The 14,002-nt window shown below is 45.7% G+C and overlaps 2 protein-coding genes across 3 annotated transcripts; both read left to right on the top strand.

Annotated features, from left to right (window-relative positions):
* Nucleotides 1-231: 231 nt before the first annotated feature.
* Nucleotides 232-8,169, top strand: LOC131950533 (uncharacterized). The gene is made up of 4 exons (XM_059312733.1): nt 232-540; nt 3,056-3,182; nt 3,869-3,984; nt 6,509-8,169. The coding sequence occupies exons 1-4, from the start codon at nt 504-506 to the stop codon at nt 6,616-6,618; spliced, it is 390 nt and encodes a 129-aa protein (XP_059168716.1). The 5' UTR covers nt 232-503; the 3' UTR covers nt 6,619-8,169.
* Nucleotides 8,170-8,255: 86 nt separating this feature from the next.
* Nucleotides 8,256-13,013, top strand: LOC131950534 (uncharacterized). 2 transcript variants are annotated; one of them, XM_059312735.1, is made up of 5 exons: nt 8,256-8,499; nt 8,687-8,743; nt 11,277-11,397; nt 12,285-12,400; nt 12,877-13,013. In XM_059312735.1, exons 2-5 carry the CDS (start codon nt 8,707-8,709, stop codon nt 12,975-12,977), a joined length of 375 nt encoding a protein of 124 aa, XP_059168718.1. In that variant the 5' UTR covers nt 8,256-8,499; nt 8,687-8,706; the 3' UTR covers nt 12,978-13,013. The 2 variants fall into 2 exon arrangements, with proteins under 2 accessions (XP_059168718.1, XP_059168717.1); XM_059312734.1 differs by having other exon boundaries at nt 8,256-8,518.
* The last annotated feature ends 989 nt before the right edge of the window (nt 13,014-14,002 follow it).

Below are 14,002 nucleotides of genomic sequence, written 5' to 3'. Positions count from 1 at the left end.
CATCATAGTCCTACCACAATCATGTGTATACTAACATCACAGTCGTACTAAAATCTCTTGTATATCAACCACACCAAATATCTATAAATAGAAAACGTTTCGAACATAAGTAAACAGCAAACACCTGTCATAAAACAATCTATAAATAGCTAGACAGGTAACTTGATTGGTCAAATAATTCCAAATCAAACTACGCATCATTTCAGCAAAACATTTTTAGACCCCCTGATTGTTACGACATTGTTTGGGTGTCTTTAGAGTCTAGAACCTTTTCTTTAAGGCAACTAGCTTTAAGAAAACATTCGTGTCTCTGTCCGTGACTGCCGTGGGACCCATTAGCTCGAGGATTTACATCACGGATACATCGTGGGGACTTCTGTCTTGTGATTTTCTACAGCTTTAGGGAACAAGGGATCAGTTGGATGAACGTGTAGTACAGGCGTTGTGTAATCGTTGTGTAATCATTGTGTAATCGTTGGGCACTTGATGGTTTTAAAACAAACATGAACCTCCGTGTTGAGGATAGTGTTCTAATTGTCGGTAAGTTGGAGTTGGTACACCACCACTAGGTTAGGCTAATGTTGGTACACCACCACTAGACTAAGTTAGGCTAATGTTAGGACACAATTAGACTAAGTTAGGCTAATGTTAGGACACCACTAGACTAAGTTAGGCTAATGTTAAAACAACACTAGACTAAGGCTAATATTAGGACACCACTAGACTAAGTTAGGCTAATGTTAGGACACCACTAGACTAAGTTAGGCTAATGTTAGGACACCACTAGACTAAGTTAGGCTAATGTTAGGACACCACTAGACTAAGTTAGGCTAATGTTAAAACAACACTAGACTAAGGCTAATATTAGGACACCACTAGACTAAGTTAGGCTAATGTTAGGACACCACTAGACTAAGTTAGGCTAATGTTAGGACACCACTAGACTAAGTTAGGCTAATATTAAGACACCACTAGACTAAGTTAGGCTAATGTTAGGACACCACTAGACTAAGTTAGGCTAATGTTAAAACAACACTAGACTAAGGCTAATATTAGGACACCACTAGACTAAGTTAGGCTAATGTTAGGACACCACTAGACTAAGTTAGGCTAATGTTAGGACACCACTAGACTAAGTTAGGCTAATATTAAGACACCACTAGACTAAGTTAAGGACATCACTAAGTTATCGTCATTATTTGCTGAGATATGTAAACTATGTTTGAGATAATGTAAACGGTGTCTCTTGTTCCAATATTTGAACTGGGATTTGAAACTTCAGCGGAATGTATTGTTGCTATGGAAACCAATGATTCTAAAGATTTACGTCTCAAATTCGAATTATTTAAACTGTGGAAGTAAGCGGTTAGCGGGTGTCAATGTAAACAAACTTAATCCAAAGTGGTTAATTCCTAAATTTAATCCAAAAAGGTAAATTCCTAAATTTAATCCAAAAAGGTAAATTCCTAAATTTAATCTAGATTTCAGTAAACAAAATAAATCAATCAATCATAAATGTATTAAATGTATAATTAATTATGGAAGCAAATCCAAAAAAAAAAAGCAGGCTGAAATTTCAGTCAACGGCATAAATGACGCATAACCAGTTGCACATATTCTTAATTGTGTTGGAGGGAATTCCTTTCAACACTAAATAATAAATACATAAAAACGTTCATAATTACAAGCTTTTATGAATGCACTAAAAAGTGCAAAGTCAAACAAATATGCAAACTCAAAAGCAAACGCTTTATTAAATTTTTTTGTGAGAGAGAGCCCCCTCCAACATTCTCTAATTTAACCAGCCCTTTAAATAACAAAAAAAAACAAAAAAAAAACCACAAGTGGTTTTAAAATATATAAAACTATGTACCGACTAATTAGAAAATAATATAAGTAATCTTAACTTTAATCTATTACAATTATAATCCTTAACATAATAATCAATGTGGTGTGGAAAAAAATTACTTAAATAGCAATATTTAGTGTGAGTTGAATTTCTGTTTTAAATTACTCCCCCCCCCCCCTTGAATAATTATTAAACATTTTAGTTGAGTAGTTTTATTCTACACTAATTTTATTTCTAACAATATAAGCGATAATATTATTTGATATTGACATTAATTTGTTTTAGTAATGTACGTAGGCTATATGTAATATTTTCTTTACGTTCTTTTGTTGACGTATGCAAAACAGTAAAAACTTTGCCAACTATCAAAAACTTAAGTCATTACATAAATATCTCCTACTCCTATTATGTGCCCGTCAGGTTTGAAAAGGGAACTCTACCCAACTCAACTTATGAGATTAAGCAATGCAAAACAAAATCACGGCACGTGATGATGTTTCCTTTTCTAGAATCTATAGCGATGACGGAATGACGGACGGACTGACACACTACTAGGCCACTTATATTATAGATTAGACTGTAATATACTAGTTAGACTGTAATATACTAAAATTAGACTACTACCTAACCCAGGGAATCTTAAAATAGACAGCAATGTACCAGCTGACCCTTTCTCACACGGAAAAGGGGAGCACACAGATAGAATGTAAAACACTAACTTACACAGGTAGAAGAGAATACACTATCTCACACAGTGTATACTTTAGTTTAGATGCAGATAGATCTATATAGCAATCAAGCAAAACAGATTTGCTAACAATAATTGTGATATCAATTAAGTAGGTCAATTGACATACACAAGAACGGCAAACAGCCAATCGATCCAGATATAATCAATAACCAGAAATAGCCAATAACCACTAAAACTGACATGAATGAAACAAAAACACACCTCTTAGGAATCCAAAGAAAATATGGTCAAAAATAATTGCATTGACTTCATTTAACACACAATCAAATTTAATGCAACTAAACAATTCGAATATACAAAGTGGCTAAGTGGAAAATGTCAATTATAAAGCACAAGGGGAGATAAATAGGTCCAACAGTCACAATACACCCAAAGAAATGGTCTCCCCCCCCCCCCATCCCCAAAAAAATAATTTTCTACACATACGTAGCTCTTGTATTAAACTTTTTGTGCAGCCTTGTTGAGCCTCGTGACGGTGACCCAGGCAGTGACGCCACCACCCACACCAGTGGCGCCCGATGTCTCTTGTGGTGACGTCATGGACGAATGCCAGACGGCCTTTAGTCAAAGTCAACGAACAAGGTATGTGCTAGTGCTTTGTGTGTGTGTGTGTGGTTGTATGTGCTGGTGCTTTGTGTGTATGTGTGCGGTTGTATGTGATGGTGCTTTGTGTGTATGGTTGTATGTGCTGGTGCTTTGTGTGTGCGGTTGTATGTGATGGTGCTTTGTGTGTGCGGTTGTATGTGATGGTGCTTTGTGTGTGGTTGTATGTGATGGTGCTTTGTGTGTGTGTGGTTGTATGTGATGGTGCTTTGTGTGTGCGGTTGTATGTGATGGTGCTTTGTGTGTGCGGTTGTATGTGATGGTGCTTTGTGTGTGGTTGTATGTGATGGTGCTTCGTGTGTATGGTTGTATGTGCTGGTGCTTTGTGTGTATGTGTGCGGTTGTATGTGATGGTGCTTTGTGTGTATGTGTGCGGTTGTATGTGATGGTGCTTTGTGTGTGTGGTTGTATGTGCTAGTGCTTTGTGTGTGTGGTTGTATGTGCTAGTGCTTTGTGTGTGTGGTTGTGTGCTAGTGCTTTGTGTGTGTGTGTGTGTGGTTGTATGTGATGGTGCTTTAGTACTGTATACAGAAAATTTAAAATGGAAGTGTTTTTGTGTACGCGACTGTGTGTTTGTGTGTATGTGTGTGTACAAGTAAATGGTTTTAGCGACCCCCTTGTCCTCACTAAACGTTTCCTCCCCCCTCCACCCCCCCCTCCCTCAGGGCTGACGTCAGAGCTCTCCAGCAGTGCGTCAATGACGTCGACTGTGGCGATGACGCCGATGGGGAGGCGAAAAAGGAAAAGTTGTCGCTCTACATCAAGCTGTCAGTGCTGCACTGTAGGTGCTGGGTTTAGGTGCTGGGTTAGGGTTTAGGTGCTGGGTTGGGGTTTAGGCGCTGGGTTAGGGTTTAGGTGCTGGGTTAGGGTTTAGGTGCTGGGTTAGGGTTTAGATGCTGGGTTAGGGTTTAGATGCTGGGTTAGGGTTTAGGTGCTGGGTTAGGGTTTAGGTGCTGGGTTAGGGTTTAGGTGCTGCGTTAGGGTTTAGGTGCTGGGTTAGGGTTTTGGTGCTGGGTTAGGGTTTAGATGCTGGATTAGGGTTTAGGCGCTGGGTTAGGGTTTAGGTGCTGGGTTAGGGTTTAGATGCTGGGTTAGGGTTTAGATGCTGGGTTAGGGTTTAGGTGCTGGGTTAGGGTTTAGGTGCTGGGTTAGGGTTTAGGTGCTGCGTTAGGGTTTAGGTGCTGGGTTAGGGTTTTGGTGCTGGGTTAGGGTTTAGATGCTGGATTAGGGTTTAGGCGCTGGGTTAGGGTTTAGGTGCTGGGTTAGGGTTTAGGTGCTGGGTTAGGGTTTAGGTGCTGCGTTAGGGTTTAGGTGCTGGGTTAGGGTTTTGTTGCTGGGTTAGGGTTTAGATGCTGGATTAGGGTTTAGGTGCTGGATTAGGGTTTAGGTGCTGCGTTAGGGTTTAGGTGCTGGGTTAGGGTTTAGGTGCTGGGTTAGGGTTTAGGTGCTGGGTTAGGGTTTTGGTGCTGGGTTAGGGTTTTGGTGCTGGGTTAGGGTTTAGATGCTGGATTAGGGTTTAGGTGCTGGGTTAGGGTTTTGGTGCTGGGTTAGGGTTTAGCTGCGGCGTTAGGGTTTAGGTACTGGGTTAGGGTTTAGGTGCTGGGTTAGGGTTTAGGTGCTGGGTTAGGGTTTAGGTGCTGGGTTAGGGTTTAGGTGCTGGGTTAGGGTTTAGGTGCTGCGTTAGGGTTTAGGTGCTGGGTTAGGGTTTTGGTGCTGGGTTAGGGTTTAGATGCTGGATTAGGGTTTAGGCGCTGGGTTAGGGTTTAGGTGCTGGGTTAGGGTTTAGGTGCTGGGTTAGGGTTTTGGTGCTGCGTTAGGGTTTAGGTGCTGGGTTAGGGTTTTGGTGCTGGGTTAGGGTTTAGATGCTGGATTAGGGTTTAGGCGCTGGGTTAGGGTTTAGGTGCTGGGTTAGGGTTTAGGTGCTGGGTTAGGGTTTAGGTGCTGCGTTAGGGTTTAGGTGCTGGGTTAGGGTTTTGTTGCTGGGTTAGGGTTTAGATGCTGGATTAGGGTTTAGGTGCTGGATTAGGGTTTAGGTGCTGCGTTAGGGTTTAGGTGCTGGGTTAGGGTTTAGGTGCTGGGTTAGGGTTTAGGTGCTGGGTTAGGGTTTTGGTGCTGGGTTAGGGTTTTGGTGCTGGGTTAGGGTTTAGATGCTGGATTAGGGTTTAGGTGCTGGGTTAGGGTTTTGGTGCTGGGTTAGGGTTAGGGTTTAGATGCTGGATTAGGGTTTAGGTGCTGGGTTAGGGTTTAGGTGCTGCGTTAGGGTTTAGGTGCTGGGTTAGGGTTTAGGTGCTGGGTTAGGGTTTTGGTGCTGGGTTAGGGTTTAGGTGCTGGGTTGGGGTTTAGGCGCTGGGTTAGGGTTTAGGTGCTGGGTTAGGGTTTAGGTGCTGGGTTAGGGTTTAGATGCTGGATTAGGGTTTAGGTGCTGGGTTAGGGTTTAGGTGCTGCGTTAGGGTTTAGGTGCTGGGTTAGGGTTTAGGTGCTGGGTTAGGGTTTTGGTGCTGGGTTAGGGTTTAGCTGCGGCGTTAGGGTTTAGGTACTGGGTTAGTGTTTAGATGCTGGATTAGGGTTTAGGTGCTGGGTTAGGGTTTAGGTGCTGGGTTAGGGTTTAGGTGCTGGGTTAGGGTTTAGGTGCTGGGTTAGGGTTTAGGTGCTGGGTTAGGGTTTAGGTGCTGCGTTAGGGTTTAGGTGCTGGGTTAGGGTTTAGGTGCTGGGTTAGGGTTTAGGTGCTGGGTTAATGTGTAGGTGTTGGTTAGGGTTAGGGTTTAGGTGCTGGGTTAATGTGTAGGTGTTGGTTAGGGTTTAGGTGCTGGGTTAGGGTTTAGGTGCTGGGTTAGGGTTTAGGTGTTGGTTAGGGTTAGGGTTTAGGTGCTGGGTTAATGTGTAGGTGTTGGTTAGGGTTAGGGTTTAGGTGCTGGGTTAGGGTTTAGGTGCTGGGTTAGGGTTTAGGTGCTGCGTTAGGGTTTAGGTGCTGGGTTAGGGTTTAGGTGCTGGGTTAATGTGTAGGTGTTGGTTAGGGTTAGGGTTTAGGTGCTGGGTTAATGTGTAGGTGTTGGTTAGGGTTAGGGTTAGGGTTTAGGTGCTACTTAGGCTTTAAGTGCGGGGTTACGGTAAGCCTATAATGATGAAATTATGATAGTACACCCTGTAAGTTGCAGGGTTTATTTAAAGCCTTCAGTTGAAAACAGACATTTGTTTGTGCCAATCTATAAAACCAGACTTTTCTTTTCGTCATGTAAGACTTTATAAAGTCAGACTTTTCTTTTCGTCATGTATCACTTTATAAAGTCAGACTTTTGTTTGTGCAGACTCCAGATCCGATGAGTACGGCCATAACACAGCACCCACACTGTACGGCCCGTGTGCTGAAGTTGTGGCCACATTAAGCTTGCTGCTCTACACGATCTTGGCCATGTAGCGCCACAAACACCATCATCACCAACTAGATCAGCGTCAACATCACCAACTACATCATCGATAACTAGATCAACACCAACATCACCAACTAGATCAGCGTCAACATCACCAACTACATCATCGATAACTAGATCAACACCAACATCACCAACTAGATCAGCGTCAACATCACCAGCTAGATCAACACCAACATCACCAACTAGATCAACACCAACATCACCAACTAGATCAGCACCAACATCACCAACTAGATCAGCACCAACATCACCAACTAGATCAACACCAACATCACCAACTAGATCAGCGTCAACATCACCAACTAGATCAACACCAACATCACCAACTAGATCAACACCAACATCACCAACTAGATCAACACCAACATCACCAACTAGATCAACACCGACATCACCAACTAGATCAACACCAACATCACCAACTAGATCAGCACCAACATCACCAACTAGATCAGCACCAACATCACCAACTAGATCAACACCAACATCACCAACTAGATCAGCGTCAACATCACCAGCTAGATCAGCACCAACATCACCAACTAGATCAACACCAACATCACCAACTAGATCAACACCAACATCACCAACTAGATCAGCACCAACACCACCAACTAGATCAGCGTCAACATCACCAACTAGATCAGCACCAACATCACCAACTAGATCAACACCAACATCACCAACTAGATCAACACCAACATCACCAACTAGATCAACACCTACATCACCAACTAGATCAACACCGACATCACCACAAGATAATTTATTAATCATAGATGCTCTTGGTGAGAAAGATTCCAAAAAGTAAATCGCCATATCGTCTTTTATTTCACATTTCTCCTCACAACATGTGAAACAACGAGCGACTGGTCTGTTTCAAACAGCAGGCTGCTTACAAATATTTGAAATACTTGATTGGTTCGAAAATGGTGAGAAAATTCTCAGCGTCGCATTAGAGTGTACTAGCCATCAAAGGGAAATAACCTTTCGGACAGCTATATTTTTGTCTTTATTTAAACAAGACAATCTGTGTACTCATTTAGTACTCCCATTATCCGTCACACTACTCAATGACTTTTACATTGGTCACGCCAAAACACCGTATCACGCCAAAACACCGTATCACGACAAAACACCGTATCACCGCCAAAAATTCCTCACACAAAAACATAATCACCCAGTTCATCCCGACACACATTAGATGTTTATGGTACAGCCTACGTCTGTCCAGATTTTTTTTTGTTCCGGTGAAACTAAAATTCAACTTTTTAAACGACTGACCTGAGGATATAAAAAGAATGAAACAGTTCAAAGCAAATTGGACAGAAAAGTATGGTAGACTTACAAACAAAAACATTTGACAGAAAATTTGTTAAACTTACAGAAGAGAAAGTATGACAGTTTATGACAAATCAATTAAAACAGTAACAGACTAGAAAATTCGACATAAGATGAATGACTTAGGACTGACATACAACACGTTGAATTAATATGTCTCACTTACCAATTATGTATTAAAAAGATTCATATGCTCTTAAACATTATAATAAAAACTATTCTAAATATAAACTCTTTTGGTTTTTTTTTTTACTAACGTTGACTAGAATTGACTACAGTTGACTAATGGTTTACAAAGTGACTGTTTTGTTTCACGAGAAAAATTAGTACATATTTTCTACCAGAACTGACGTCATAGGCCTATATATTTTTATAAATACGCCATCTTGCTCACTCAAAAATAAACATCAGTGAAAAAGAAAATATTTCAAAACAAATTGTCTTGACCCAGTTTTGTGTCTGTTGGTTGGGTTTGGTCGGACAAACTCGCACTACTTAGATTATACCTACATGTGTATCGTATAGTAAAATAATATAGTAAAAGTAACTATAGAGAATCTCGTTATAGATCTATCATCTAACATAGTTAAATAATATCAAATAATATAAATATTGTCGTGGTTTATTTATCTGGATCAGTCATGTAGTTTAGATTTTCTCATAGTCTCATAGCGTGGTAACATTGTAAATTTTGAGATCTTTTCATTTTAGGTGTGCTTAGCAAAACAGCAATGCTATTTGTGAGGATCATGCAAGCCCTAGCGTTAGGTGAATATTATTTAATTTGTTGAACAACGGCACAGTCCATGTGGCGGTGAGACGCTGACTAAATACGTCACTCAAAATGTTGGTCTAATTCTCTGAACCGTTGACTAAATACGTCACTCAAGATGAACTGCACAACGGTGTCTCACCACAAGACCCCATTACAGAACTGACCTGCAGACCCCATTACAGACCCCACCAGGCACCCCTGACAAGCTACATCATCTCACACCCCATCACCAGTCCACACCCACAGACCCTCACACCACATCACCAGTCCACACCCACAGACCCTCACACCACATCACCAGTCCACACCCACAGACCCTCACACCCCATCACCAGTCCACACCCACAGACCCTCACACCCCATCACCAGTCCACACCCACAGACCCTCACACCCCATCACCAGTCCACACCCACAGACCCTCACACCCCATCACCAGTCCACACCCACAGACCCTCACACCCCATCACCAGTCCACACCCACAGACCCTCACACCCCATCACCAGTCCACACCCACAGACCCTCACACCACATCACCAGTCCACACCCACAGACCCTCACACCACTTCACCAGTCCACACCCACAGACCCTCACACCACATCACCAGTCCACACCCACAGACCCTCACACCACATCACCAGTCCACACCCACAGACCCTCACACCACATCACCAGTCCACACCCACAGACCCTCACACCCCATCACCAGTCCACACCCACAGACCCTCACACCCCATCACCAGTCCACACCCACAGACCCTCACACCCCATCACCAGTCCACACCCACAGACCCTCACACCCCATCACCAGTCCACACCCACAGACCCTCACACCCCATCACCAGTCCACACCCACAGACCCTCACACCACATCACCAGTCCACACCCACAGACCCTCACACCACATCACCAGTCCACACCCACAGACCCTCACACCCCATCACCAGTCCACACCCACAGACCCTCACACCCCATCACCAGTCCACACCCACAGACCCTCACACCCCATCACCAGTCCACACCCACAGACCCTCACACCCCATCACCAGTCCACACCCACAGACCCTCACACCCCATCACCAGTCCACACCCACAGACCCTCACACCACATCACCAGTCCACACCCACAGACCCTCACACCACATCACCAGTCCACACCCACAGACCCTCACACCCCATCACCAGTCCACACCCACAGACCCTCACACCCCATCACCAGTCCACACCCACAGACCCTCACACCACATCACCAGTCCACACCCACAGACCCTCACACCACATCACCAGTCCACACCCACAGACCCTCACACCCCATCACCAGTCCACACCCACAGACCCTCACACCCCATCACCAGTCCACACCCACAGACCCTCACACCCCATCACCAGTCCACACCCACAGACCCTCACACCCCATCACCAGTCCACACCCACAGACCCTCACACCCCATCACCAGTCCACACCCACAGACCCTCACACCCCATCACCAGTCCACACCCACAGACCCTCACACCCCATCACCAGTCCACACCCACAGACCCTCACACCACATCACCAGTCCACACCCACAGACCCTCACACCCCATCACCAGTCCACACCCACAGACCCTCACACCCCATCACCAGTCCACACCCACAGACCCTCACACCACATCACCAGTCCACACCCACAGACCCTCACACCCCATCACCAGTCCACACCCACAGACCCTCACACCCCATCACCAGTCCACACCCACAGACCCTCACACCACTTCACCAGTCCACACCCACAGACCCTCACACCACTTCACCAGTCCACACCCACAGACCCTCACACCACTTCACCAGTCCACACCCACAGACCCTCACACCACATCACCAGTCCACACCCACAGACCCTCACACCACTTCACCAGTCCACACCCACAGACCCTCACACCCCATCACCAGTCCACACCCACAGACCCTCACACCACATCACCAGTCCACACCCACAGACCCTCACACCACATCACCAGTCCACACCCACAGACCCTCACACCACTTCACCAGTCCACACCCACAGACCCTCACACCACATCACCAGTCCACACCCACAGACCCTCACACCACATCACCAGTCCACACCCACAGACCCTCACACCCCATCACCAGTCCACACCCACAGACCCTCACACCCCATCACCAGTCCACCCACAGACCCTCACACCACATCACCAGTCCACACCCACAGACCCTCACACCACATCACCAGTCCACACCCACAGACCCTCACACCACATCACCAGTCCACACCCACAGACCCTCACACCACATCACCAGTCCACACCCACAGACCCTCACACCCCATCACCAGTCCACACCCACAGACCCTCACACCCCATCACCAGTCCACACCCACAGACCCTCACACCCCATCACCAGTCCACACCCACAGACCCTCACACCCCATCACCAGTCCACACCCACAGACCCTCACACCACATCACCAGTCCACCCACAGACCCTCACACTGTCCCCATTTTTCCGACTGTCCGTTCTAGCCTTGACCTTGGTTGACCCCTGTGCTGGCACCAGGAGACGCTCCCCACCTGTCATCTCCTACAGGTGTGTCGACGCCGTGGAGAAGTGCGAGGCTATCTTACTCGAGGAGGCGGAGAACATGTAAGACGTTGTCAGGGTTGGCCTTGGGGTTGGCCTTAGGAGGCGGAGAACATGTAAGACGTTGTCAGGGTTGGCCTTGGGGTTGGCCTTAGGAGGCGGAGAACATGTAAGACGTTGTCAGGGTTGGCCTTGGGGTTGGCCTTAGGAGGCGGAGAACATGTAAGACGTTGTCAGGGTTGGCCTTGGGGTTGGCCTTAGGAGGCGGAGAACATGTAAGACGTTGTCAGGGTTGGCCTTGGGGTTGGCCTTAGGAGGCGGAGAACATGTAAGACGTTGTCAGGGTTGGCCTTGGGGTTGGCCTTAGGAGGCGGAGAACATGTAAGACGTTGTCAGGGTTGGCCTTGGGGTTGGCATGTAAGACGTTATTGGGGTTGGCATGTAAGACGTTATCAGGGTTGGGGTTGGCCTTAGGAGGCGGAGAACATGTAAGACGTTGTCAGGGTTGGCCTTGGGGTTGGCATGTAAGACGTTATTGGGGTTGGCATGTAAGACGTTATCAGGGTTGGGGTTGGCCTTAGGAGGCGGAGAACATGTAAGACGTTGTCAGGGTTGGTCTTGGGGTTGGCATGTAAGACGTTGTCAGGGTTGGTCTTGGGGTTGGCATGTAAGACGTTATCAGGGTTGGCCTTGGGGTTGGCATGACATTAGATGTTGGGTTGGCTTTAGTGGTTGGCTAACATTAAGTTTAGGGTTGGCTGACATTAAATGTAAGGTTGGCTTTTGTGGTTGCCTGACATTAAATCTGTTAATGGACTTGACTATTAAAGGAAAGTTATCCGCAATAAATCTGCCATGTTTTGTTTATCAAAACGTTTCCAAAAACTATGTGATAATCCATACAACAATGACGTACCCAACAACCCCCCCCCCCCCCCCCCCACAAATAGAAACTTGTATGCAGCATTCTACGACTGTGTACTCGGCTACAACTGTTTCCCGGATAAAAACGGTGACGTCCACAAACCTCCACCAGTCTCGCAGATTTTCCAGGATTTTAAAATGAGTGAGTACAAGATTTGAGTGAGGTGTTTGACCGAGGGTTGGGGCTCCGCTCATTTAGCAGTCAGTTGGTCATTGTAGAAGTCAGTTGGTCATTGTAGCAGTCAGTTGGTCATTGTAGCAGTCAGTTGGTCACTGTAGCAATCGGTTGGTCATTGTAGCAGTCAGTTGGTCATTGTAGCAGTCAGTTGGTCATTGTAGCAGTCAGTTGGTCATTGTAGCAGTCAGTTGGTCATTGTAGCAGTCAGTTGGTCATTGTAGCAGTCAGTTGGTCACTGTGATGGGGCCCATTTTGAAACAGATTTCATATCTTGTGCTGGTGATCTTGAACCGGGTGTTTGATGGGGGGCTTCTGATGGGTGGCTTTTGACATCAGTTGGGGTGGCTTCTGACATCAGGTGGGGTGGTTCACGTTGAGAATTTGTTTTTAGAATTCAAAGATGTTGGCACTTTGTTTTTACATCTGATTTTATTCCACAGGGCAGTTGTCTACACAGATCAACTCGAGTCAACATTCTCTTCAGATCAACTCTGTCTCACTGGTTGCTTTAGTCATACTGTACCAGGCTGTGCTGCCCTAAACATATTGTACCAAGCTGTGCCAGGGGCGTAGCGGGGGGCGGACCGCACCGGGTGACACCATTTAGGGGGTGACACCAAGGCAAAAAATGGCAAAATATAGAGAGAAAAACTTGAGGGGGGTGCAAATCGAAAGTTTGAGGGGGGGGGTGCAAATCGAAAACTTGAAAGTTTGTCCCCGGTAAGGGTCGCAACGCCTCTGGGGGGGGTGACACCATTAAGTGCCGCACCGGGTGACACCCGACCTCGCTACGCCACTGAGCTGTGCTGCCCAAACCATACTGTACCAAGCTGCCTTAACCATACTGTACCATGCTGTACCATGTCGTGCTACCCTTACCATTAGATTAATGTAAAATAAAACGTAAGAAATGGATCTTATGGGTGTTGTAACAAATTATTGGGATGCAGGTGGGGTGGGGTGCAGGTGGGGGTGGGGTTAATATCTGGTGTCATGCGTCCGTTGTAAGAGAAACTTGCTTAAGCAATGTTTTCAGCTGACCAATGGACCACGTCACGTGAGATGTTTTCAGCTGACCACGTCACGTGAGATGTTTTTAGTAGACCACGTCACGTGAGATGTTTTAGTAGACCACGTCACGTGAGATGTTTTTAGTAGACCACATCACGTAAGATGTTTTTAGTAGACCACGTCACGTGAGATGTTTTCAGCTGACCACGTCATGTGAGATGTTTTTAGTAGACCACGTCACGTGAGATGTTTTTAGTAGACCACGTCACGTGAAATGTTTTTAGTAGACCACGTCACGTGAGATATTTTTAGTAGACCACGTCACGTGAGATGTTTTTAGTAGACCACGTCACGTGGGATGTTTTTAGTAGACCACGTCACGTGAGATGTTTTAGTAGACCACGTCACGTGAGATGTCAGATGTCTAGCTTAAAACAAACCTTACAGAGATGACATCTATGCATGAATAGCAGACTTTTGTTTTGTTTAACTGTCTGTTTGTCCGTCTGTTTTCATGGATCGAAACTGCCGAACGAAATTTCGAGCACTTCTGGC

This window comes from Physella acuta, unplaced genomic scaffold (genome assembly GCF_028476545.2).
Source record: "Physella acuta isolate Inbredline_101_S28 unplaced genomic scaffold, ASM2847654v3 ptg000769l, whole genome shotgun sequence".
Taxonomy (NCBI): domain Eukaryota; kingdom Metazoa; phylum Mollusca; class Gastropoda; family Physidae; genus Physella; species Physella acuta.
This window is presented reverse-complemented; position numbering and strand designations above follow the sequence as displayed.